At 40.6% G+C, this 27,996-nt stretch overlaps 2 protein-coding genes across 5 annotated transcripts; one reads left to right on the top strand and one right to left on the bottom strand.

The window, feature by feature from the left end:
- Positions 1 to 84: 84 nt before the first annotated feature.
- Positions 85 to 6,143, top strand: LOC105283572 (mitochondrial amidoxime reducing component 2). The gene is made up of 5 exons (XM_011346430.3): positions 85 to 445; positions 2,888 to 3,186; positions 3,743 to 4,024; positions 4,596 to 4,873; positions 5,058 to 6,143. Exons 1-5 carry the CDS (start codon positions 442 to 444, stop codon positions 5,221 to 5,223), a joined length of 1,029 nt encoding a protein of 342 aa, XP_011344732.1. The 5' UTR covers positions 85 to 441; the 3' UTR covers positions 5,224 to 6,143.
- Positions 6,144 to 6,236: 93 nt separating this feature from the next.
- Positions 6,237 to 25,974, bottom strand: LOC105283569 (uncharacterized membrane protein DDB_G0293934). 4 transcript variants are annotated; one of them, XM_011346420.3, is made up of 6 exons: positions 25,834 to 25,974; positions 23,692 to 23,802; positions 20,483 to 20,584; positions 16,722 to 16,961; positions 11,823 to 11,981; positions 6,237 to 7,582 (listed from the first exon to the last, which is right to left on the bottom strand). In XM_011346420.3, the coding sequence occupies exons 2-6, from the start codon at positions 23,779 to 23,781 to the stop codon at positions 7,517 to 7,519; spliced, it is 657 nt and encodes a 218-aa protein (XP_011344722.1). In that variant the 5' UTR covers positions 23,782 to 23,802; positions 25,834 to 25,974; the 3' UTR covers positions 6,237 to 7,516. The 4 variants fall into 4 exon arrangements, with proteins under 4 accessions (XP_011344722.1, XP_011344726.1, XP_011344724.1 ...); XM_011346424.3 differs by lacking the exon at positions 20,483 to 20,584; XM_011346422.2 differs by lacking the exons at positions 6,237 to 7,582; positions 11,823 to 11,981 and adding an exon at positions 18,487 to 18,895 and having other exon boundaries at positions 16,847 to 16,961.
- Between the last annotated feature and the right edge of the window lie 2,022 nt (positions 25,975 to 27,996).

The following is a 27,996-nucleotide window of genomic DNA, read 5'->3' as shown; positions in this document are numbered from 1 at the left end:
GTTCGAAAATATGCGTAGAAACCGGCGCACGTGCTGATAACGACCAGCGCATGTGCCACCCACTCTATAGAACCACTCTAGAAAGCTACTCCAATTCTGGACGATGCTTCTGTATACCACATCGATGCCTTCTGCCTCACATATATCGACGCGACGGCGGCAGTATCAACGACTGTGCTTCACTACATGCTGAAAGGAGATAGCAGAACGTAACGCAGCAGATAACGGTGTCGTCGTCACGAGGAAGGAGATGGTCGCGGCGTGCACGTGAAGCCCGAATCAGTGCCGCGACGGCTACGAGGAAGTGAGGTTCGTTGTCGATCCTCCAATTTTTCGGCGTGATCCTGAGGAATCTTCGTTGAAAATTGCTCCTGGAACTGCGACTGTTTCGAAGACTGTACGAATTATCGTGACGAATTATCGCCGGCCTTGAGACTGATCATGGGTAAATATATATACGCCTTGCTCGATTGGTTCAACTTGATGGCTTGATTATTCGTAGACCCTTCCAGAATCTAGAAGAAATATAGCTCAAGTGCAAGATCAATAATGATATTAATTATTTGATTAGAAACTCGATATAATTATTACTAGTAGAAAATATAAATGCGTGAAAAAATGGCGAATTAAATTACGAAATAAATTCGACAAAAGTATCATACCTATAAATTTGATTGGCTGAAAAGGGAGAAAAAAATTATATTATAAAAAATTGGAAGAGAGAGAAATGACGCAATAAAGACGAGAAATTATGAAACACAATTTGTGATAAAAAGCTTACTGAGTTATGATATGTTCTTTTGATATGTGCTGATAGTAATGTTGATTTAGTAAAATCTTCAATAAATAAAAGGTCTATAGTGATAAGTTGAAAAAGAGAGTAAGGAGATAGTCGTAAAAGACTTTTGATTAAAAGCGAAATATTTTTCTGATATTTCATTTTGAAGAACAATTTATATACATTATAATCGATTTGTAACATGTAATATGAAGCATGTTTGTTTACATGTTCTCATTTATATGAAACAGTGAATGTAAAGTTTGCATTTCACCACAGGAAGACGTAAAAGCGGAAAAGCATCAGGGAATCATTACGCGGAATCCGGCATTTCGCACGGCACATTTCCTTCGAACAATGTTTTCCTTCAATTCTATCTTTCTCACGATCAATAGTTTTACTTCCCTATTAAACATCATTGAACGGTACAAAAGTACAACGAAAGTGCAATCTTCTGTTAATAATTGTTCTGTTATAATTAAATGTAATTTATTGTTACGTCATTACGTTTTCATGAATCAATTTCTTACTCAATTAATTAATAGTAAATTATATCATAACATAAAAATTATATCATATTAATTTTTATTATTGCAGCAATATCACCTTTATATTATGAGAACAATTGGTATATTTTAATCTTTTTAATTCGGTAAAATAAAATAATCATATAAGTCATGTGCTTTAAGCGTTAAAGGAGCAGCTACTTTCCCCTCGTGTTCGAATAATGCCCGTTTCTTGCAGTATTGATTGTGCGAAGGGTGCGTAGTCCCCTAGAAGTCCACAATGAGTTTTCCCCCTTTAGAAAAATATATTTCGTCGGAATCGAATAAGCTACGTTTTTGTTATCCCATTTATTAGAAAATAATGCGCAAAAAGATCCAGTTGATGTACTAAAATATCTCTGATGTAACCGTGTATCATGTACAATGTAATTTTGAAGCTGCAAAAGCCTGCAAAAATAATAACAGATAATGCACTTATGTTATATGTGATAAGCTGTTTCTCAAACTGCGTTGTATTCGCTCGAAGAGCTCGAACAGCTCCTCGAGGAGACGACCACGACAAATCGCTGCGCATGCAATTTTCATGAAACTCATTCAGTTTATTGAACGCATCTGTTGTCAACCGGTGCCTTGCTCTCATTTCTCCGTTACATGACATTTCTTTTAAGAATTATTGCCCGGTGTTGAGCAGGTGTTGGGTATTATATAGTTATATAATAATGTTAAGAAACTTAACTTAAGAATAAATCTTTTTACATATAAATTTTCCGACGTCATTAAAATTTAACTCGCATTACAGGTTCTTAGAGTAAATTCGTGTCGCTATTATATTTTTGTAATACACTACGCGTGTACTGATAACGTACAGGATACCGCATAAACTGCAGTGACTGGTGAAACTGTGTAGATCTATGTCATTTGCATGCAACCTGTTAATTAGCAAGATGTTTAACACTTGAAATAACGGGTTTCTACTAGTAGAAACTCTATATCAACTCGTCTATCAACTGGAAGTGAATTCTTCTTCAGAAGCTTATATAACAATATCGAGAATTTTGTAGCTACGAAATTTATATCAGTTTTGTCTTTCGCGTTTTTTCATAATCTCTGTGCAACTAAGTGCATCATAATTTACAACTGTTATACATCACATTGCAATTAACGACCATATGACCTCGTTGAATGACCATTTCATGAAAAGTTCCCGGAACTCATAAAACCGGTTATGCATCGCACAAGCCCGATTTTTGTTACGTGAAAGAAATGAGTTATGCTCTGCGCGACTTACATACACGAGCACATTTAGCGAACATGTGACTTGAAAAATAAATACACTGACCTTGCGTTGCAATATTATAGGCTCGTTACCCACAGCCCGCCTGCATTAATCTACGCAAAATTCAATTGATCCAATTGCTGCAGCCAGTCCGAACTGAATAGTATAATAAGGAGAGATACTTGCTGAGATTATAAATGTTCTTCCTTTTAATTTCTTAGATTATCTAAAAAAGTAGCTATAGCTGTTTTTGCAAATAAACAATTAACTTCAGATGCGAGAGATGGAACGTTTCTTGCATAATTATCTTGTTTTTTTGTCTCTCAGATAGAACGCGACTTGCATATGTCACGGCCGTCGCTGTGGGCGCCGGCACAGCTATGTTCTTTATCTGGTGGTGGTGGACCAGGAGGCAAAGACCTCAGCCACCATCGAAATGGCGAAAGGTCGGCGAGCTGAGTGATTTGATTACGTTCCCAGTTAAATCGCTTGGCCCAATTCGCATGACGGCAATGGAGTGCACGGTATTGGGCTTGAGGTCCGGTTGGTTGAGGGACCGGACGCTGATGGTCATTGATCTGGATGGGCATTTTGTTACCGCCAGACAAATCCCCAAAATGGTTCAGGTAAACTAGGAGACTTGATTTATTCATTTATTCCGACAATAATAATGAGTTTTTAATGGAAATTATGATTTATGACACGATTTGAATCGCGAAATCTGAAGATAACTACCACTCTGCTTTATTCTACGTTGAATCATTATGCATCGCTGCAATTTAATAGGCAGAGAGATTCATGAAAGAAATATAACAGTTTCGATATACTTCCACCGAGCGTAGATCGAAACAACTGATCGATACGCGCCATAAACACGCTCGCCTGGCCATTCTTCCCTCTTGTCACGTTCACGCATTGTTAAATATCCTTCCAGCTCGATTCGAGCCAGTATAGTGATCCCGATATACAAGATTCATTTATTGCATACGTATAACGCCATCACGTTTTTCCTAATTTACATTCGCATCATATCCATTATCGTATATAATTAATACAATTATCAAGACGCTTTATTTAGGAACAAATAAAAATTTGGAGAAATTCCTGCAACATATATATACTTAATTCCGCTTAATCAGTGTTCTACATGTGAGATATCAAATTTATATCTTTGTGTTGTAGGTATCACCAAGTATTAAGGATTCTGTACTGACACTTCGTGCCCCAGGCATGATGTCGATGTCCGTGGAGCTTGCTCAGCTTGGTGGCAAAACTTTCCGAACTGCCGTGTGGGGTCAACCAGTACTGGCGTGCGACTGCGGCGAGGAAGTCGCTCGGTGGCTGTCACGCTTCCTTCTTCAGGAAGATACCGGTCTTAGGTTGGTCTATTATCCATTAGATCGGCCGACGAGAGAAGTGAGAACGAAAAACAAGGTCTACCCTTTAACGGAATCGACAGATACTGTAAGTACTTTTTTTCAAAATATAAAATATAAAAATGTAAAAGTATGCAAAATAGTAATTTATATATTCATCTGCTGAAATTTTAATTAAATTTTCTAGCGTTTGATAACTATACATATTTGTATAGCTTTCGTTCATATTACTTTGAATAATTTTTAGTAAACTTTCTCTCTCTCTTATATTTGTTGTTTCTTAATGGATGGTCTTTTAACTGGCTATTATAGTAGATAATTCATAAACGTTTCTAACGGAAGAGAGATCGCGCTTCGACTTTACGTTTCCGCTCTAAGTCGGTTAACGTAATTTTCCTGCATCATACATCTGTTACGCACGTTGCCATCACGATCATAAATATCTTAAGATTATTAGTCTATCGGCCGTTAATTGGTTCAAAGAGAATTTCTTGCACCGTTTGTACAACGGGAAAATGACATGCCGTAGTGTATATAAAGAAATAATTACATAATTATATGTATATATCGTGACAATTTTATTAATTAACTAGTCATAATTATTAAAAATTATTTCATTCAAAGTTTGAAATAAAATTACAAAACTTATGTTTCGATAGGGAGCTTATCCAGATGCAACAAGCTATTGTCTGATCAACGAAGCTTCGATAACAGATCTTAATAGCCGGCTGGACGAACCGGTCACGCCGCAGCAGTTTCGTCCGAATTTCGTGGTCAAAGGTGCTACTGCTTACGAAGAGGATAAGTGGGACTGGGTAAAAATCGGCAACGTGATTCTAAGGAACATCCAGCCGTGCACAAGGTGCATCTTCACCACAGTAGATCCAGAGACTGGAACGAAAAATCCCAAAGTGGAGCCTCTGAAAACTCTCAAAAGGTGCGTTAAAAATATGTTGTTTTATAACGATGTACAAGAATCCGTCGTTTCTTATTTTATATATTTTTTTGAGTATTTTGAGTAAAACTGGTGGAAAATCACTAGGATGAATATATTAAAATTATATTTCATACGAAAAACTTTGTCTTGACACAACATGATAACAAGAAATTGTCTTGAACAGTTATAGACAGATAGACGATCCGGAGATTCGACGTGTAAGTGGCGACAGTCCTGTTATGGGAATTCACCTTGGACTGCGAGGATCAAACGGGACGGTTCGCTTGGGCGATCCAGTTTATGTGGGTATTACCGAAGAAGAAGAGCCATCTTTGATATCACCATCATAGCTACGCCGTTGGGACTCTTGCGAAAGTTTGGAATGCGAACAGTTTCCCGACCCAAAGGTTGAGGGCAAACATGAAAAGCAGAGTCCAGAATCAGATGATGAGATATCAATATACAATCACGCGCATCACACACACGACTGTGCGTCTGAGACATTTTCAACTGGGAACAATTGATAATTTGGGAGATCGGTAAGGGCAATAAGATCATAAAGTTACTCGTAATTATTAGTGATCGTTATATCAATGAAAAATTTTGTGCTGTGGGCAAGCCTAAAGTGAGCAACGACGTGTGGGATTAAATAATTCTAAGTGTACATATGTGCGACCTCAATCTTTACTTTTTGCATCATGGAATTGCGTCATTTAGAAAGACAGAAATATCTATATTTTTTACATATTCTGTTATATATTGCTAAGAATCGCATTTCCTTTCTGACTCATAATATAATTTAAAATTATAATTATCCTATTACAAGGAACAAAGTTAAATTTCTTTCGCAACAAAAAGCTTATCATTTTGAGAATAATAAAACTGTAATTCTTAAAATGGTCTGTGAATGAGTAAATGTTACTTTACTGTTGTTTTTTAAATATTAAATTTGCATATTGCAGCGATTTTGAAATTAATTATAATGATATAATAACTCGTGTGTATTATGCAGTGTGTATTGCTTTTATCAGAAAAAGGAACAAACCAATACGTAATGATAATAATCAGTGTCTTAGCACTCTTCATTTAATTTTACAAAATTATTATAACAATCTGTTAAAACTCTCGTAAATAGTATCAGATGCAAATTTCGTCAATTCCGTTAATATCCGGAACTACACACATGATATTTTTCTAATTATATTTTTGTACTATACACAAAGAATGTAATAAATCTTAGTGAATCTTAATACACTGTCGAGAATACATATATATCTGTATATTTTTTGCTATATATATTTAAAACTTTGTCTGATGTACAGGGCCGGAATAAAGTTAGGGACACAACATATACTCAATTTTTATTATAATAAAATTTATTTTCACTACAAAACAACAGGGACGTTTTACATAGAGAAATACGCTCCGTCTAAGGACGAGAAACGTTGCGTTTCATGCCGACGACTTTACATTTATTCAAATTATCAGTATAACTATCTTCTTGGAAATGGAGAATCCAGAAAAGCAAGAAGAGCTAACTTCGTTCTAGCTATTTATCGTGATGTGTAAAAACAAATCTTCATTTAATTAATAATTAAAGCTATATGGAAAATTTAATTGCTTACATTTCACAAATTTTACATCACTGTAATTTTTGAAATAAGAGAAAATAATAGAAGCAAGAGATAATTATATAAGAAAATAGTACGAATTAATAACAATGAATGCCTGGCACTATTGCATTCCGAAATGGGCTATGTACAGATTTGTGATATCTCGTTCGTTCGCGCAAATAATTAGGGGAAGAGGGGTGGGTCACGGTCTTACGCTCCGATTTCACCAGCAGCACGCGTCGTAGCCCTGTTTAAAAGAGATCGTGGAGCTCTTGTGGCTCCTACATAAAGAAATAGACTTTTTAATCATGCTTTGGGCGCGAATTAAAACATTTTCAAGTCAGAAAATGACTTCCAGCGACGTGACGAGAAGAAGAGAGAGCGTGCGCGCGGGGAAAAGATCGATCTGTAATCGTCGAAATGCATGAATCATCCCGTTCAAAGTGTCAACGAAGAGCGTGTCGTATCACAAATTCGATAATGATTTTACAGTTTCTACCGTCTGTCTCGGTGTGTTTCCATCGTACCATGGCGGCGCGAGCCACGCCGTAACGATCAATTCTCTCAAGAAACGACGATCGCGTCTACGGGAATTTCTCTATCGTCATCTATCGTTATCCTAATCGACTAATGGGGAACAAAATAACAGTAATACGGAAGGAAAAGTAGCAAAAGAAGAACAGAAAAAGAGAACGGAAGAAACTAGAGAAGAGAGAACCGAAGGGTGAACCGAGTCGGGTGGAATCGAGTGAACGTCGATCGTCTTGGGCGAGGGGGAGGGCAGGGAGAGGAATGCGATTCGTGGCGAACTGCCTTCGGGTGTCTTGTGCGAAGAGCTCGACGGCCATCGACGAAGGAATTAACTTCTGGATCTCGGGGACAAGGGGGCAACACCATGATCATGTTGCCAACGTCGTACCCGTGCTCCTTCTGGGCAGAGGCGGCGGCTCGGCGATGGTACCCACGTGGCGGTACCAAGGCCGGCAGAGCCTCTTCTTGTGCTTCCTCATCTCGGTCCTCGTGTGAGATCCTAGATGATGGAGGTGATCAGTCGCGCCTTGAAGTTAACGATACGCTCGCTCGTGGCCGCCAGACGCTGCAAAGCAAGGTAGACTGATTATAATTGGGAATTGTAAGATACCGTTCGGGTACTTGCGCAGCATGCGCGATTTAATCTGACGATTCTCTTTCCTGGTTTATTGCGAATTTGAACCGCGCTGCTTCCGAATACGGTAAACGAACGTTTCTCGCTTTCCAGCAGAGTAACGGGCTATACGAATCCGTTTCGCGTCTCTCGAACGTGCCAACTTTCTTAATTTACGGATCATTACGCGAGTGAAACTCCGTGGGCGAGTAGGATGAATCGATGGCCAGAAAAATTCTGGGTTAATAACAACTGGTATTAGCAGGTAGTTGTTATTAACAAATGCTATTTTTGTTCTCGATTCGCGAGCTCAGACCGTTTGGCTCGCTCGTAAGCCGCTGACGTGAAAATTCTTGGAGGCCGTGAGTGCGAAAAGTGAAGGTGAGCCATTTTATTCGGCTACCTAGAGTAATAGTAGAGTAAAAGGAGGTCAGCGTTACATGACATTAGTAACATTAAAGAGCGGAGGTGTCCACACGCTGTTTCTTTCGCGCGAGTCGTCGCTTGATCTGAGCGAATCTTCATTACTGTTAATATGATGATCAAGAAGCGAAAGAACAGAATGGTCCACAATAGAGCAGCTTCCCGGAATGAGTTATACTTTCTTGAGATTTTGGTCACGCCTGCTGCCTTTTCCGCACTTCCGGACTTTCTTGAATTCTATTATTTAATGTGTGAGGGAGCTATTTATATATATAAACACAGGGCCTCAACATTCTTGAGATAGACGGAGAAAGATCGCAGGCGTAACGTGTAGTATATCTTATGCGCGCGGTATTAATGCAAGCCGTTTCCGCTGCCTGCTCGTCTCCGTTTAATCGCGCAAAATCGCGGCGAACAAGAAACTGCTCAGCTGGCCGGATCAAGGAATTCCGCGAGGCGTCCGAAGCGTGAACGCTTTCAAACGTGTCGGACGCTCTTCCGTCGAGCAAAACCGCTCGTACGTTCGCGCGCGAGCGAATTAATGCGCCACAAATTGCGCATAATAAAATGATTACGGTCAGTGCGTGACGCGACGCGGAAAATTAAAAAAGACAACACAACTGCAACAAAGTCCACAAAAATGTACCAGGATCTCAACACTGTTTCCTTTCTCTCCGTGCGCCTTTGCTTGAACAGCGAAACTTCCTGCCGTTGCGCAGTCAATCGATCGATCGATTGATCGCCGCGAAATCTTAATTTGCATTACGCTATACGATTTCTTACGAGCATAATACGGTTATACAGTCCTATACAGCCGGTGATTTCAATCCGCGATTGCAATACACGCAAAACCGGTGTTTGCGCTATCCCGACGTTCGTTTCGAAAGATTACATACCCTTAAACACGCAATGCTGACTGAGTAATGTAATTACTTTCATATCATCATCGCTGTTATACGTTAACATTGACGGTCTGGCGTTAACATTGACCAATTTCAAAACGTAATTAAAAATATTCTCATTTCTTCACACCTCTTATACGCTTGGGTTTTCTACCGCAGCACCTGATTACGCAGCGCTTTATAGTCATTCAGCTGTATCGCTACTGTTAGAATATCTAATAAAAGCTGCGGTTATTCATCATTATACAATTGTAAAATCTTTGAGTCATCACGCGGAAGTGGCAACCGCGCAAGAATGAACTGTCGCGGTTACGTCGACCAGATGATCTAAGGTGGATCATTTTCCACGGTCTGCGCGGCAATTCCGAGCGTTACGCAGAAAAAATCGTCGGCTTTAAGAAATAGCAGTTGATTGCACGCGACAGCATGTAGAAAGAATTCGTGCGTGATCACACGCACGAGCTCGAATACTTTTTCCGGTGTTTCTATATTTTAATAGGTCGCGGAGACCACTCTTATGTCGTCATGATTGAATCAGAGTGGTTCAAAGTAGATCACGAGACAGACACGGATCTTGTTCGGAGATACGATCACATTGATCATGGATCAATGATCATTCATTTCGTGCAATCTGAAAGTCCGAAAACCTGTTCACACGAATGCGAGATGGATGATCTCCTGCACAATGGTCAGTGAATCACGATCCAGTCTGACTTCGGTTGCTCTACGAAACTAAAATTGACCGAGTCGCGAAGTGAAAGTAGTCGGTTTGGCAATGTATGAAAGTTAGTACGAATAATATACGTCAATCTTTTTTTATCTCGCGTTTTTGTTGTGGTGCAATGTTTTTTTGCAAAGTAAGCTGTAACTGTTGAGCAACTCTGAAATTTGTCGAATGAAATGTAAATTAAATAATCAATTAAAAACTTTCCGAATTTAATTGCTCGAAATGAATTCCGGAATTCATCCATTTTCACATTTACTTTTCAGAAAGTTCTGTTTCTTAGCGATAACCAGAAACTGAAAATCCGAGTGTCCATTACTACAGCTTAATCTGCGCTATTCATTTGTCTGATATGCCATGATAAAGTAATCCTGAGAAAACGCGAACATAAAATAACTCGAACACAATTTTGGTACGATAGTCGCCGCGGCCAGTTGTCGCCCCTGGCAATCTCGCGTGCCAGGAGCAGTCTCTTGCATAAGTTGCAGCTGGTAAACGGACGCACTATTTCATAGAGAAAGTCGCTTACATTTTTACTTTCCATCGATCCCGACCGCGCGTTTGCGTAATCGTCCGGTTTATATTTGAAATGACGCGGCGCGATGCGGCGCCACGCTTACGCGACTTTCGGCATCGCCGGCATGGTTTGCCCACCGTGAAACTCGAATTTCTCGCGATCACCATTCTATGAGGTTTTAATTGACCATCGCCGTCGATGTAACTGCCCCAGCCTTGCGCGGCAACTCTCGACCTTCATGACGTGGCGTTACCTCAGAGCCTGTCCTATGCGTTATTATGGATAGAGCGAGGATTAACTAACGTCCTTTTTTTATCTGACAACCTGAAAGCCTCATGGAATTCTGTCACGCAATTATCTGTCATCAATACGGAATGCTCCAGATTTATGGCGTCAGCTGTCATCTATAATCTATATGTTTCTTTGACTGTTTTGAAACCGATTTGCTTCATGAATATTGATCTCTCTTCACTGAGATATTTGTATTGTATCAAACTGCCCGATGATTTCTTGCGTTGCATCCGTGTCTGTCTTAATTAATATTCTTGCTTTACATAAGAAACCACGACGCGAATTTCGCTTTACAAATCCATCGAAGAAGCGGACTGTGAGTAACGCCACAATTATCCACGTCTTAACTAATGCAATCATCCGAGACGTGACAGGTTGAATTGCTCGCTATAGAATCGAATGAAAATTACGTCACGTGCGATATTAATTTCTTATTCATACTTGAGTTTATTTAAACTGCTCGTTGGATTTGTAGCGCAAGATTGTGCGAATTTTTTGAATCGTAGATATTATTGAATTAAGAAAATATTTTTCTTTGTTCTAGCAATGTTGAAATAACACCATTTACATACGAACAAAACAGGTACGAATAATTAATCCGCACCAGGCACACGTTGATGTACAATGTGTGATTATATGCATCGGAATTGCATGATTGTAGATTCCAAGTAAATCAATTGCATCTTCCTTGAATCTCTAATAGACATTATTTCTCACTACAACTGTTAGTGATACAAACAACAAAATCGTTCCGGTTCGTCTGTTAATCTATCGCGCTTCGCCTTTGACGTATTTGCTTCATATTTCATCATAGATTTACTTTCGAGTGTACTTAAGTCATTATAAAATCTCAAAATCTATATAATTAACGTAAAGAATGAGTGTTACTACTACATTGTCCGTTTCTCTCAAGCGAATTGATACCTTTCAAAACCAGTTATTAGAGATACTCGTATAATCACATTGTCAGCGTAGACTGCAATAACCGAGCAATCAATCAACCTCCTCTATTACGTATGTAATTGATTGAACGGTACATTCCCCTAAAAATTACGCACCGTTGTGAAATTTCTGCTGGATTTAAAATTCCTCTGCTAGTTCAAATTTTTAATCAATTTGCCTATTTTACAAAATATCCTAAATTTACCAAAGTTATATTACTTTCGTAGCAAAATATTTAATTAAACCTTTACTGAGAATGAAATTATCCTCAGTACAGTTACAATTTGAAATGTTCGAGTTGCAAAAGCTGGATTTCATTTGCATATTCATGTTCCGGGACAAAAAGACACGATTAGAGATCGATAAAAGTCTAGAGATATTGCATCTACTTACGAGTATGAGATCCTGAAGGAGATTGGCGATTCCTCGGTTGGCGAGAACGAAGAACCTGGTAACGGGTCCAGGTACAGCTTCCGCTGTGCCGTCCGTCCTTCCGGGCGTAAGGCCACCAGCGGCACTGGCCTGCTGGTTACTTCCGCTTCCGGCCACCAGCTGAAAGATCACACCCGTCATTAGTCAGATTAAGCTAAGCAAGGAGTTTCGCCGTTCTCGGAGACCCCGGATTACACCGGGGACGCGCGGCGGAGGCGGGTACAAATCATACGGGGATCTAATTGCAATCTTATGTTTGTCTGTATGGGATGTAAAATTGCGATGTGTGTTGCAGCTCCACGTCCAACTCCAGCGCTCCCGACACTACGGTGCTCTCACGTCCTATATTCCTACTTGCGGCTACGATTACACGATCCATCGATCTTGCTGCTACGATCCTTACGTGAGCTCCTTCGGCTCGTGATACTCGAGGCTCGTCTTACAGAGTGTTCATACGCGCATCCTCGTCCGGCTTGAGAATCGTTCGGGATCACCCCCGCGCGAACGAGGGCGGAGACGATCGGTCAAGGGCTTTCGTATGGACACCCTGTGCATGCACTATAGAAAGGTGAATACCCAATGGTGACAACAGAATAGCCATACGCCACGACGGGACTGATGATGCGTCTCACATCTGGGAGTTTGTGCGACAGTGCAACAACAATATTACAATGTTACTCCCTTTTCGGCGTTCGCGCGAACTCTCCAATTTTCGAGCGCATCGAATTTACGCGTCGTGGACTGATTACCAAATTTACAATACTACGAGATACACAAGTCTCTGCCTGGCAGACAAACCGGTTTAACTCAACGGGAACAAGCCTGTGTTCCATGATAAAACTCGTTCGATTTTAATACTATCTTCGCGCTTAAACTGTGAATATTGTTATCTCCGATAACCGATTCGTCTGCCGATTAATCTGCGTGCGTTTACTCCGGTGCGTCCAAAATACGATGAAACAAGATACAGCTACGGCCGCTAGATATACGGTGCAGTGGACGAGTACGAAGATCGACAACGACAGAATCGGCGCTGATCAATGGCGACCGTCGATTGGATCGGCCTGTCCATCAGCCGGTCAGTACGCCATTAAAAAAAGTCTTTTAGTCGGTGGTTGTCAGCGTTGCGTCGGGACCGTTGGCTGGGTGGAACAAGATGGGATTTTTGGAGAACGAGATGAGTGGGCAAAACTATTTGGTAACTATCCTAGAGTTGAAGGAAACCATTGAGTAATGAAGAATTTAGGAGATAAACTTGCGAAGTCTTAAAGTTTGGCCTCGAGCGTAAATCATCTCTTGACAAGAATAAGCTATCAAAAAATAAAACACAGATGTCTGAAATATGTTACAAGTACTGCAGGTATTTATGCATTCTAAAAAATATTAATGTTCTTATAAAGTTAATAATAATTAATAATAATTGATTTTTGTTACTATGACTTGTACATTTTGATCAATTAATTATACTTCAACTCCATGCTTGCGTAGGATTTTATTAAATAACAACTAATTAGGGATTAAGAATGCGCAATCTATACAAATTACATGCCAAGACCTCACTGCGACATGAGACACGTGTAAACAGTGCACAATGCAAAGAAAGTCGCAGCAGATAAAGAGAATAGTATTTTTCTTACAGAGGAAACGAGATTAGAACTTTATTATTTCCGTATTATTTTCAGTTACATACGTTAGAGATCTTGATATGTAATACATGCGCAGCGAGACAGATAAGATTGACAGAGGCTTCATACAAAGGAAGGAGAAGTGGTGAGAAGGAAGAAAAACGAAGAAAAGAAAAGACAGGAAGACAGTCAGTAGACACGTTCAAAGTAAGTCGTCGAAAGGGATTAAAGTCACCGGTAGAAAGTAAGTGGAAAATTGAAGAACGTCTCGACTGAATCAAAAGAGTGATATGTGGTGTGCGTGCAGGTGGAAAAGTGCCGCATGCAGATAAAGTGTGATTCTACACGTGGATAAATAAGATTCTGTGATTGTAGAGGATTACGTGAGAGAATAGTTTGCTGAGAATAATAGGTGAATTAAAACGCACTTGCAGGCATGAAAGGTGCGACTTTACTACTTGCATATTAGTATGCGACTGCACGAGACGTCGCAAGAACGAGCGAGTCAATAATAATAAATTGTTATTCTTAGAGAGAATTCTGACCGATTCTAAGAAACTTTACGATAATAATCAGAATAGAACTTAATTTCTCATGCGGTCGAGAGACAAACGACATGCTGAAGACAATAACAAGATGAGAGAAGAGAGTATGAAAGTATGAAAGATTAATGAGCAGGCACAGAATTTACATCGGCAAAACGAGATTAAACTACAGAGACAGAAAAAGAGAGAAAAAGAGAGAAAGAGAAAGAGTTAATTGAGCGAACCTGATAAACTCGATTGGTACTGCACATGTGCACAACACCAACCGTCGACGGTTCGCATCGAGCTTCAGGAAAATGCTCACCCCGCGTACTTTAGCATATTACAAATCGTGAAAAACGATATCATAATATGCCCATCATTCACGCAGACAATCATTTCCTTCGGCTTTCAGACCGAATGCCGATCGCGTTCGCCAATTTGGCGCGCATCGGCGGCAAACGCGATCCCAGCATCACGTCCGAAAGATCTCCACTCTCGTGCGAACGCGTCCCTCGTTTGTCGGGCTCGATCGAAGAAGCACAGTCGCCGTATCTCTGTCGGCGGACACATAGGTGTCGGAAGGATTTGGCGTACCGGTGGTAGAATGCCGGCTCCTGCGGCGGCGGTCGAGGGTGCGCCGGACGTCGGGGTGCCAGTACCGCCGGCGGGGTTGGCAGTAGCAGGAGCGGGGCCCTGCTGGGGCGCCGGGCCCAGGTCACGCGAGGCGCTTAGCCCGAGCCCGAGGCTCTGTGTACCAGCCACCACGCGGTACACGGTGCCCGCCGCTCTTGCCGCCCCGTCGGCTGCTTGCTAAACGAGAACAGAGACGAGAACTTTCGTTTACTTGGCTCGCTGCCCTTGCCCGTTGAGAGGGATCGCGCTCGTTTCTTTTGCTTGTTTTTCTTTTTTTTTCGTTTGCCGCTCGCCCACCCCTCCGCGCGAGTTCTCGCGCGAAATCACTATCTCTTCCGGCGCTCTTCGCCGATCAGCACGCATCCTGGAACTCCTGCAATATGGCTGGAAAGTGGTTCGTTAAGGAGCACCGGGGAGACCGCGACGAAGTGGGGGCCTCCTCGGCAGGAGTCTGTGACCGCTCGATCGTTCGAATATTTTTATGTCAATCAATTACGTTCCGTAGTCGTGAAAAATGGAGAAATGGTTAAGTAATGTTCACGTATTTTATCACGTCTTATGGGAACAAAATTCAACAGAGGAAAGAACTCGGTTCGATATTAATGAGCGAGTTAGTCCTGCTGGCTATTGAATAAGCTATTTTTTTCATGTGAACTTTGCTCGAATAAACATGTACATTGTTAAAAATAATTGATGATTGCTATTGATAGATTGCGACACGTTGCATATTCTGTACTAACGATTTTGAACATTTTATACAAATTTATATTGCTGTAAGAAGTATCTTCAAAGGAATCCTTCATTATGTTAGTGATATAAACAATCTCTGGTTATTATTTATTATTATCACAGTCAAGTGGCTTGTTATACGCGATGAATATTAATTTTATTTCACAATCATGAAAATCTCTTGCTGCGATATAGGTCTTATAAAATCCCAAGGAACATTATTTATATTTCTGTGATGCAATACGAGCGACATGTTTGCCCGTATAATTTTGAGAGTTAGGTAAATGAATAGCTATAAAGAAAAAAAATATAATAAATACAGAGTATCAGTCACGTAGGCAAATTTTCATTTTCTTGATCCGCAGACGGTGAAAGGTCGCGTCGCGACCGACTGGTCTGGAATCGCTTCGAGCCGTTCGTAATCGAACTGTTTTTATCAAGAAAGTGGATAACGGTGGACAGCAGCCATTGGAAACGGTAACTCGGTTTTCGCGCGACCAGTTCGAACGATTGCATCTGTCGCGTCGTCGAAAAACCCGTTTTGCCGAGATAGACGTATCGAACAAAAAACGTATCGAACAAGTCGTTGAATGTCGTTAGTATGTTGCGCTTATTGTTAATGTACGGCTACTTGCGAGATTGATTCATTGCAGAAAATAGTATGAAATAATATTCCTCGAGCGCGCAGAAATACAACAATTATGTTCTCTTTTATTAAATTAAATAATATCTATGTAATTATATTAAAAAAATAATAAAGCCACACCACACAACTTGAAAATATTATACGTACAAGCGTTCCTCTCAATAAGCGCAGCAAGAGAGAGATTAAGTTGATGAAATTTCAAACAGCTTGCAATCATGATAAAGTATTCGTTGTCTGATGTTCTGTGCTGTTATTATATTTTTTTATTTTTATCTGCGGTATTCTGCGGTATTCTGCTAGGTATCGTCGTTGGACTTCAATCAAGGACGATGGATCAGTCGATTAATGTAATTCTACCGCGAGGCCAGGTCGTGCCTAGGTCAGGAACCTTGGAATAGCAGGTGGTAGGTGGTATAGCGCGGTTAAAGGCAATTCGGTTACTTACTTTCACTACCGTCTGCAGCTAGGCGCCCTTGCGACCGCCTGTTACTGGAATATCAAGCGTTCGAGATCTATCGTGCTGTGCCATTAACAACACAGCCATGAATCTTTATTGGTTTTCTTTTTTTTCATTAGCTCTTATTTTTCTAACTACCACGACTCGATCGTAAGGTAAAGAGACGTCGATTCGCGTTCTCCATTTTTCACGCGTTGCCATTAATAGAAAAAGTTCTGGATGCAGAATTAACACGCGACTCACCCTGATAATGTCGAAGAGGAAGTTGCCTGAACCGGCGCCGCTTCCGGAACCGCCAAAACCAAAGAGGAATCTCTTGTTTCTGTTCTCGTCCTCATCCGTCTCGATCTCGTCCAATGGCGTCAACTCCTGGGGCGAGTTGTCGCTCGACACTTCATCCGCGAATTGCACTCGCACCTCGCTGTTCTGCGACTCCGCCGTTCCGATCTCGTTCACTCGATTCTCCGACTCCGGGTTCACGTCCTGTAAACAGGGACTCTCTTTGGGTGGCAGAATCAAGTGAGAAAGAAGGCAAAACTCGAAAGCTCTTCAAAATCTCGCAAATTGTCCGTATTTCTTTGGTTGATGTATTTAGCGTAAATAATAATGACGACAATAATGATGTATTATATAAATAATAATCACGAAAAGAACAAATATAGACATTAACTGTTAATCATCAAGGAGAGATTGATTAATAGATACACTAGTTCCCTTGAATGTATGCTAAAAAGTGCATAAAAAATCGTTACAAAAAGTGGTAATTGAATCACATGTTCACTTCAAATCACATATTACTCAGGGTCTGTAAAGTATGTTGCGTTATTTCAGGAACGTTATGAATTATTCATAGTATTACGTCTATGACTCTCATTATATGAATTTCACTTTATTTTGATCGCGATTTTTTATACACCAGAATAAGCAAGTAGAATTCATGTATGGCATAATTTTTCAGATTAGTCGCACATATAGATTACAATTGCAATAAAGATTACGATTTGATGAGAATAAAATATATATAACATGCAGATTATAAATAACACAAATATTGTAACGTGTGCAATTGTAAGCGACAAAAGTGGCGTTAATAACACATGTGCAGAATCATTTCAAACAAGTTATTCATGTTAAATCACGCAAGAATCTTGGACGATGTCACATTTATCGCCAATGATTTAATGATCAAAACCTAGAGCTGAGCATTATTCATTATTGTGATTACTGATTAATCTCAAGCATTGTTCAAATACTTTATTCGCAATTATGCTCTGTAAATATTGTGTGCGTAGACACGTAGATTTATTTTACGTCGCGTGAAATTCGCTACAGAAATATTTATTAGAAAGATTTATTAAGAAATGCTTCATGTAAAACTGAGATGATAGACTAAAAAAATCACAAAAAATCGAGATGGTTTAATGGGTCACATCGAAAGATGAGCTTCAAGGCAACCTGCTCGCAGTCTCAACATTGCAAAAGAGAAAATACGTGAGATTATGAAAAGTAAGTTTGCTCTGAACTTGTATCAGAGTTGGATAGCGAAGAGACAGACGAAACACAGTTATCTTGCGGGTTATTCCGCAAGTAGCATGATACTCGGACAATGACGAGCGAAATGGTGATCATAGAGAAGCAACGGAAAATTTCCCGGCGGTGATTCTGGCGATGCGAGATCACGCCAACGCAGATCACCGATAATGACGGCGCGTCATTAATCGCGTTAATTGCTTGAGATACACAGCAGACGAGAACGAGAGCACAGAAGAAAAAAGTTAGCAATGTAACGAAAACGTGCGCGGCCGCGGCAGTCCTGGTGGCGCGGTAATTTAGTGGTCCCCCTCAGGATCCCCCTCGAGATCTGGACGATTCCATCGTGACCTTTCTCGAGTGCACCCAGTAAATAGTTAGCACACAAAGTGGAGAACACGCCGCAGCAGTCTTGGATGCGCGGTGATTTCCGGCATCCCGCGAGTATTCCTCAAGATCATGACCTCCAAAGTTTTACCGAGCTGCTGACCGAACGGTCACAGCGTAGTGGTGACTTCGTTCTCTTTCTGTGATGGTAGTGTTGTTGCTCGGATGCGGTCCAACGTGGTCAACGTGGTAACGTCAACGTTTTCGCTGCGCTTTGTAGTTGTCGTCGACGTCGATGAAGTAGACGAGGAGGTATTGGGCGTCTCGGTTTCTTCCTCTTCGTCTTCGTCGTCGGGCAGGGAGATCGACACCCTGGCACCGTTCGAGCCGGTTGTCGATCCAAAGTCATCTCCGAAAGGTGATTCACCCATTACGCTAGTACCACCGCCGCTGCCGCTGCCGCCGCCGTTATTTCTGCCACCGAGAAAACTGCGGAGGAGGGTCGGACCAACGGCGCGAATGATTTCCGCTATAATCATGTTGACCTTCTGTTCGATTCTCTAGAAAATAACAGGCCTTAGCTGGGAGCGCTCTTAGCACTCGGTGGCGACAACTCGATCTTCCTTTCGCTAATATTTCAAAGCTTTTCGCTTTGTGGTCGTGATCAGTGGATGGTATGATCTTTTCGTCTATGGATGATGTGGACTGAGTCCAGCCTGCGAGGAACTTTTCAAGTATCTGAGCGATCGTCCGTCTAATAATGTTCGTATGAGTGATCAGTATCGGTAAGTGTCGATCAATGATTTATTAACGTTCCTCATCAAACTAGCTAAATTATCTTACTATCGGACTTTCTTTTAGAGACGCTGCAAGTCATCAGGGAAATTAGTTTCACCGCTCTTACGTCACATTTCCGACGTTCAATCAAGCATATTTCAGAGATTCATAAAGACATCTAAAATCAGAATTAAACAAGACTATCGTTAGAGCGCGGGTTACTCCATGACTGACAAAATTCGCCGTTTCCTGTTACGTCGTTCAATCACTCGAGAATGTTACGTATCGAAATCGAATCCAAAAATTTCGACACTCGTTCGTTAATGAACGATCTTCCGGTTCGCGCAAGCACTTGTGGCATAGCTAACTCGCCCTAGTTTGCAAGGTTCGTTATTGAATCAATCGCCATTGTCGTGACATGCGATCGCATGCAAACGAAGCCGGTGTTGCTGATCAAATGCAGCCAAAGAGAATTGTCTGCTAACGACATGAAAAAATCACACAGCGTATTATTAGTCAAATTAGGAAGTCGTACTTGGGAAATTCTATGGACACCGCGGCCAGATAGAAATTCATGCGCAAGAAAGAAACTTTCCCAAGAACGTTTAACTTTTACGAGTGTGGGTTTCTTGCATTGTCGAACGATTGCCTCGAACTGTACAATTTTTTCTTTAGACCGCAATAAAACTTCCCCTAACGAGACCGCAGACTCCGCGGGAATTCTCGGTGGGCAACTCGATGCATAAATGAAATCAAATATAAGAAATTGGGCATAAAAAAGGATAGAGAAAAAAACGAGGAAGGAAAATGTAACTCGATGTAGTAGGCGAGGCATCAGATGCTCGGCGGCGGAAATCAAAGTCGCGCGATAATTGTTTCTTGCGTGTACGTGCATAATCTAATCGCTTCCGCTTTCATAATGGCGTAGAGTAAATCCGATGAACGGGAAATTGATCGGAGCCACACACATGCGCGACGTACGAACGAAGGGTAGTCGACCGGCTGACTTACAAATCGAGTGCGTTACTTTCTCGATAAGAATGCCGTGCGTAAGAAAGAGCTGTGGTTTAGGTATTCAGCCTAGTGCCGCTATAAGTTTTACGGCACGTTCTTCGCCGTAAAAAAAAGAAGAAAAAAAGATGATTAAAGCGCAATCCTAGTTCTGAGTTTCAGAGATTCAGAGTGGTGCGGATCAGTCTGATCAGTACGAACTCTCAAGGATGTCGTGTTGTTCCTTGATAGTCTTTGCCAAGCGAGGTAATCTGCTAGATGATAATTTATGCACAGCCTCGAAACGCTGCACAGCGCGTCAATCTAGTCCTGGCCTTCTGCAGGATTTCTCTGATCTTTTGTACATCACGACTGCTCACCTGCGAGATCTCGGGGAAGAGCTGTCGCAGAATGCCGATTGTCCGTTTGCTTCTCAGGGCTGCCTCGCTGTCGGCTTCGGCCATCACCAGCCGATCAAGGGCCTGAAAGAAAGTTTCCTATTGGCCCTGCCTCCGACAGCAATTTCTAATCTGTTCCTTTATGACAGCAGCGTTACTTTTCAGCTGGTGGCACGTTCGCGCAGATTGAAAATTGCCGGAGCAATAAAATTTAACTTATTTAGATTGGTAATTTAAAGAGATCAATGGTTCGTCATAGAAAACACCTAACTGCTTGTAAGCAATCACCTACTTTTGTTGCGCAGGTACGTAGAAGCTGAGATCTTTTGAGTCGCGTCCCTGTAGTATATTTCGCGAACATCATTAAAGCATATTCGATTTATGATCGCAATAAAATAAGCGAAAGACTCCCCATCAGCCGCTTTTGTTAAAGTTAACTGTACGTCATAAACGTTATTGTCAGAGAGGCGTTAAAGTATCGCGAAGCTCATTCTACGCAAAGTGGCGGCAAATAAGGAAATGCGCAATTTTCCCCTGAGTTGGCGCTGGAGATGGAAACGATAAAATGACTGTGGAATTTGGTAACGTTTACGTGTTAATATAGTGTTGATAGTGTCGTGTAAGAATTCTTGTGTTAGATGTGCTGGTCAAGCAAGGATCATTAACTCGGCCATTGAAACGAGTTTGTCGGTTACTTCACGATTTATCCCCTGAGAACGTACCGATTAATTTCTCTCGTTACTCTCGTAATTAAAATTCCAAGTTATATATACCGTAAGATACATTCCTCATGCTATTAATCGGCAGCATCTCTCCTTCTCCTCTTTTTTCTCACCGACCTCGAAGAAGTTTCGAAACAGATTACCTCAAGCAACAGTTTTTGCCAGCATATTTAGATCCTCAAGGTAAGATTCTCGTGAAAATAATATATTCACTAACTTTCGAAATCGAATATGTGAATAATGGTGATTATTAAAAAGTATATAATGTAAAAGGTCAACATTTTGGTTATATCTACTTCGTTGAAGGATCAATCGTGATGTCAAGGCAAGTCGGTATCGTTAATGTCTTTTAGTGTCTTATAAAATCGCAATAAAATTGATAGGTTGGTCAATGAGCAGTCACCGAACTCAAACGTTGCTAAATCCGAGCGGTGTGCTTCACTTTCCCTCAAAACTTGGCTCGCATTCTTGTGACCATCGCGCGATGTCTTTCAATTTTTGGTCATTTAAAATATATCATTTGGACACTAATTTTATTGTGTATCGGAGAGATCTAATTCAAGAACAAAAAAGCGAAAGCGAATATATAATTTCCTGTATTACGTTTGCTCATATAACGTTTTTGTGTACCTCTCTTTACGTAAGATTTATCAATCTTTTGTAACATTTACATAATTTTTTTATATAACTCACAATCGAATATCTCATTTGCATTTTATTCGCAGTACTATTAACGTTCGATATCTTTATCTGAAATAAATCTCCCCAAATTTTTAATAGAGAGAGAGAGAAGGGCAATCATCTCATAGGTGCGTCGTATCGATCTTGAAGTCTGACTACTCATAACTGTATCTACTAACAACTAGAAATTTTTCAGCTACGAATCGATGGACGCGGATCGGACGCATTAGCTTCATAATGTGTTTGTACACGGTGTTTTGAATATCACACCGTGGTGTTACATGCACGTACGTGCGTACGCACCAGCTTTCCATTGAGCACCTATCGACTCCGAAGAAAGTGTCCGGTAACTCCGCGCCGGTGTTTGCGGCCAGTGAAAGTGTCGGAACGAAGACGAAAGCCGGTCGGACGACCCGGCTTTTTCGTCGGACCGTATACTTTGAGGGTTATATCGTCTATTTTATGACCGCGTGACCGAAGCATCAATTCCTTGACGACGCTCGCAACCCCGGTATTACGCGCGAATGTCTTTCCGTACGAATAATCCCCTTCATTGTCATGTAAGTGCACGTCCGCGGCTACTCTTCCGCCATACTTACGCACACGTGCGTTATGCTACGTGGCCTCAAATTATAGTTACGTAAAACGCCTCGGTAATTATAAATAAATTACAGTAAACACGCGTGCCAGGCTAAAATCACCGCGTTCTCTGGAAAAGTAGCGCCTGGAAAGACGCCAAAGTAGCGATCTTAAGAGCGCACGTTTCTCTCGTTGCAATTAAGAGCATTACACATATTCAACGAGTGCAGAATACGTTACCAGTAATATTTAGAATCTGCAAAATACTTTCGCCACGTACTTACTCTTGCGGTGTCACGACGTGGAAACGCTATTTCGCGCGAATTTCACCGGCTCTGCGTGCGACCGTAGCACTTTTGCGGCGAAACGCATTTACGGGTACGATCAATAAAAGCGTATCCGCGATTCCTATCCGCATTTCCGATTGTCATATTGTAAAGTAAACAGGTGCTCGTTTGCGGTTCCGCAGGCCGCAGGCATCGGCGTGAAATTCCGATTGCGACCGTTCGCCGATGTTTTGCTCGCATCGCGGTTTCGTCGCAGCTGGTATTGTTCGAGTGAAAGACTCGTCGAAAGCGGAACATCATCCGCGGCCGATCGAATCTGTCAATTCGGTGGAGCAATCAGGGGATTCTAAACGCGTCGGCGACCCGGCACGCAGCTTCACTTTCGCGATCATGGAACACGATCGTTCACGCTCAATCGTTTGTACACTTAATTGACGAACGATCGATAATCACTCGTAATTTCCATATCAACTCGCCGATGAGTTCCCCTTCTACCCTCCAACCCTAATAGCACGGCAGCACGATGCGTATCGGACTTTCTCTCGGAATGATATGGAAAAGGAGCGAAGATAGAACCAGTCGATCAATGGGGAAAATCGCTGATATCGCGACCCAGTGACACGGTGAAAGTCATTTGTAATTACCGTTGCATAATTTCACGCAGAAACGCTCGATAGGGAAGACGTTTGCGGTGCCCGGCAAAACCGGCCGAGTAACCGGCAAATAAACAGGTGTCTCGACAGTTTTTCGCGTAAAATTCGGCTGATGTTCTGTTAGTTGCGCACCACGTGCAAGCTATGTTAGATAATTAAGCGATAACGGGGGACAATAGCGGCCGGGGTTAATCCCGCGAATTAATCTCGCCGGCTAGGCGCCGACGTTGAAAGAGAAAGGCACGGAGATGCGTCTCTCACGTGCTTACCTCCGAGCGGAGTCCGTCTTCCGGAAGCGGGTGTGAGTTCACCAATGCGAGGCAGAGCACGGCCGTTAGCGCCAGGATGGTACACCTCATCTTGGTCGAGTGGATGGATTTCTGCAAAAACAATTAACATTCAGTATTTAATAATATTCATGGTATTTATATCTTAAAAGTAAACGCGTAAAAATCTTTGATGTGGAAGTCATCACATGAATCACATGCGTGCATATCAATGTTGTAATATCATTAGATGTAACTTTTTATATCGCATAGATTTTTATCTCGCAGACTGCCTAGTTGAGAGTATTTGTAAAAAAATTGTTTGTTCAAAGAACGCAAATGTAAAGAAAACCTGTTCGGGATGATGCGCGCATCTAACGAGCAAGATGTTTTTCACGGCCATAATGCCGCTAATCTCGATACCTCTCACGTATTGTTCAGCGCGCCTCTCACGTGGACCCTGACACGCAAAGATGTAGCCCACGGGTCGGCGATGCAAGGCGGAAATTGCTCACGACGATCATGACGATCACGAGAAGAGAGAGGAGGTGCGCGAGATAGAGAGAAAGAGAGGCGCAATGACTCTCCTTTCTCGAGCGTGGATTCGTTCGCGACTATCACTTTCGACGGAATGAAAGTGGAGAACGCTGTTGGCGTCTTCCAGACGCAGGAGGAAAGACGCGATAACGCGCGCGTCGTAATTAATCGTGATTTTAATGAAACACGTTTACCTCCTCGCATCACATCCGCGTCACGACCGTGAATTATATTTATCGATCTGCGATTTTTCTCCGAACGAAAGTTAGTGTGATGTTCATCATTAGAGTCGTTATCCGTTTTATAGCGGAAATGAGGAAACATGAAAGCCGAGATAGATAAAAACCGATTATAAGTTTCGCGAACACCTGATAAAATGTAAACGTATTCAATCGTTTTTGAATTTTGTCCAAAATTGTTTCTACAAAAATCGTTTTATGAAGTATTGAGTTATGATATATATATATATATATATATATATATATATATATATATTTATGTCGAGGAATTCAGCATGAATGTAGAATGACGTATGCGTAATTTAGAAGTTCGTCAATGCATGCCACGTGCGAGTAACTATTGCTTGCATTTGGCACACTATAGCTTGATCATATGGATTCAGCACGCATCACTTTCGTTCGGGAACGATGTTGCGATATTGCATTTTCGAGGTCACATACCAATTATTTCAATTACATACTATATACTCTTATGGTATGCTTATTGTACAAAAAGATGTAGAAATTATTGATAAATTTTCTTATTCGTAAAATTACGTTTTTGAATAAACAATATTTAAATTTCTAAATCAAGATGATAAAAAATAGATTGTTGGAAAAAACAAAACAAGAAACTTTCTAAAAGGATTTTTCTACAAAGATAAGAGATCAAGAAAATTTATTTTCTTCAGACTGAAGTGAACTGACTGAAGTGAAGTGACTGAAGTAGAATTTACGTGACACTTGTTTTAATTTTCTGTTACGACAGGTTGGAATTTTCACCTGAAACTTGCCATTCTAGTAAGAACCACTTCAAGAAGATTTTCACTCTCTCGTTTTCTTCCTTTTAAAACTTATTTGAGCAATCTCGCGTATCTAAATAAAAGTTTTAAACCGAATTTGTCATTATACAGACGTTCTCGAGAATATCTTGAGAGAAATCTCAGACTTCCATCGGATGACTGATTAAGAAAATTGTGCGTCCAGTCGTAAACAGATTTGTCCGAAAAACCGCGATTCAGCAGCACTTTTAAGAAAATACACCGAACAATTGCATCCAATTATTCCGTATATTTCTCCTAAGTAACAATAAAAAGAAAATTTATGATTTTTTGTGATTTTATTTTATGATTTTATTAAATTTATGATTCTTGTTTAATACTGACTGACTTTTTTCTCATTCGAACATATTTAACGTCGCTAAACGACCGAAACTTCCCTGCCTACACTCATCTCCAGGAACACTCGAAAAACTCGCGAAAATAATTCCACTTGTCACTACTTCGTCACGTGGTCGTCACATTCGACAACTTTCCGCGAGATACACTGAAGACCAATCCGACGAAAACGCTGGTTCAAATTAGGAGCGCGTGATACTGTAGGAACTCACCACGCACAGATATTATCCGTCACACACGTTTCCGTGTCGTGAGATTGAACCGAGGGAATTTTTGGAAAAAAAGGTCGAGCTCGTGGGTCCCTGAAGGAGCTCTCGACGGCTCCTGCTCTCTTCGGGGTTTTCTGTTACTGTCTGTGTAGCGGCGCTTAGTGAGCGGCTTTTATTAGAAGGAGGGGCCTGGCACCACCTCCACGCTACATTTATGTCCGCTGCCACACGTCCTCTCCTTCTGTCACGACGGGAGATCCTGAAGAAGGGATCGACCACGTCGATAAATTTTGGTTTAACCACTGAAAAGCGGACATTTCGATGACGGCGATCGACAGATGCACTCACGTAAATCAGCTCTTGATTTGACAATTTGTTACACCTTTTTGTGTTACAGCATAATTGCAGATATTCCGTTTCTCATAAGATGTTTTTTTTCGTTTTAATGAAAGTAGAAAGAAAGGAAAGAGAAACGACGCACGTTTCGAAAATTTGTTTAAGTTTATTTTGCAGATATATGTCAGGAGGGAATCGACCGCGTTCTATTTACAAACTGTTTAAATCGAAATTATATAGCTGGTATTTATAATTATAAGACTTTTTGATTAACATCACACGATCATTATTGATTTATCCATTCATGCATTATACACATTCTTACTTGCATGATTTGCGGATGTCGCGAGCAATGAGACGGTTTTTGCATCTACAAGTTTTTTTAATGCTCATTGTCCAGCAGAAAATGGTGTCGTGATAGATAATAATATGGAAGAGTGTACATTCAATGTATCTCTCATTTGGGTCATGGTAGATTCTAACAGAGCACCCGTTGTTCTTAATTAGCCATTTTAACTGCAATAATCGTTACAATGTTTATTTTTTGCTCCTCATTTTATAAGTTAAAGATAAAACAATTATAGATTTTACACATGTGTCAATATATATGTGAATAATATGTCATATTAAAATAATTAATTCTGCAAGAAGAAAGACTGCAATTAACATCGTGGTTAGTAAAAACTAAAATAATAGCTTAGCAAAAGCTTGCGTTAGTGAACCGAAGCATAAACGTGTTATTGCGTATTGCTTCGGTGTGATTTGTAAATAACATTCTGATGAAAGAAGAAGGAAGGAATAATTGCAATCGCGTGTCATAAACTCGTGCTCGAGATGCGCTTTCTGCTCCTTTGCAATATATCCTTCAAGGAGACATTATTATCTATGTAATTATATTAAAACTTACCTTGAATCATTATGCAGAGATTTTTGTCTTTTTTATTGTTAATCATTACATTACAATTACTTATTTCCTACGGATCGTAGCCATTAATATGATGCAATTATATATCTGTTAATAGAATATGCAAGTACGAAGCTGTAAAGTGTAGTAAAAAGAGTTACAAATCAATGTAATTTAATAATTAACTTTACCTGCGAACTCTGTTTTTAAATATCCTATAAAAACTTTTTTATTAACTTAATGGCAGAGTGTCTCTCTCTCTCTCTCTCTCTTAGATTATATCAAAATTTAAAAAATCTGATGAAGCCAATTAATAAAAATTTAATAATTATTGTAGGTAAGTTATAATAATTTTTGCCGCTTACATTTATATTGTGTAAAATGCGATAATAATCACATTTACAATACTGTAAAGTAACGATCTGTTATAAAATATAATTTTCCGCAACAAGTGTTTTACATATTGCTATCATAATATTTGTAATATTTGCTGTCGTAATGTTAGAAAATTGGTATCAAAGGAGCGATTTACGTGTAAAATGTTCTATCAGCGAGTGCACCATGTTGCAACTAATTCGCTAAGGCTTGTTCTCCGATGCATTATGAAATTATGTACACACGCGGATACACAGCAGCAAATTGTAAATATAGACTGTGCAGTTTCAAGTAATTTCAAGTAGTTTCAAGCAACTCAGCCTGATCAATTTAAAGTAACCCATGTATCGGCGTTACGTTAATCCCGCGCAATGTTTAGTAAAATTGCCTAACGTCTAATTATCTAGACGCCAGATCTTCAAGCGTTTTGACTCAGGGTTACTCATCGGAGTTCAAGTGCAGTAGTTAATCAGATAAGATTTCGTAACAGTGTTATCCAAAGCATTACCATACTTCACAGCGAAACTTGAAGTTTGAGATTTCCATAGATC

Source organism: Ooceraea biroi, chromosome 4, assembly GCF_003672135.1.
Source record: "Ooceraea biroi isolate clonal line C1 chromosome 4, Obir_v5.4, whole genome shotgun sequence".
NCBI classification, from domain to species: Eukaryota; Metazoa; Arthropoda; class Insecta; order Hymenoptera; family Formicidae; genus Ooceraea; species Ooceraea biroi.
This window is presented reverse-complemented; position numbering and strand designations above follow the sequence as displayed.

Bases quoted from the DNA above. Each gene is read 5' to 3' on its own strand.
- LOC105283569 (XM_011346420.3), bottom strand. From the start codon at position 23,781: ATGAGGTGTACCATCCTGGCGCTAACGGCCGTGCTCTGCCTCGCATTG. The intron at 20,585-23,691 runs GTAAGCACGTGA...ACTTTCTTTCAG, and splicing joins AAGACGGACTCCGCTCGGAG to GCCCTTGATCGGCTGGTGAT. The intron at 11,982-16,721 runs GTGAGTCGCGTG...GTGATCTTTCAG, and splicing joins TCCTCTTCGACATTATCAGG to CTGGTGGCCGGAAGCGGAAG.
- LOC105283572 (XM_011346430.3), top strand. The intron at 3,187-3,742 runs GTAAACTAGGAG...TTTGTGTTGTAG, and splicing joins AAATCCCCAAAATGGTTCAG to GTATCACCAAGTATTAAGGA. The intron at 4,874-5,057 runs GTGCGTTAAAAA...TGTCTTGAACAG, and splicing joins CCTCTGAAAACTCTCAAAAG to TTATAGACAGATAGACGATC.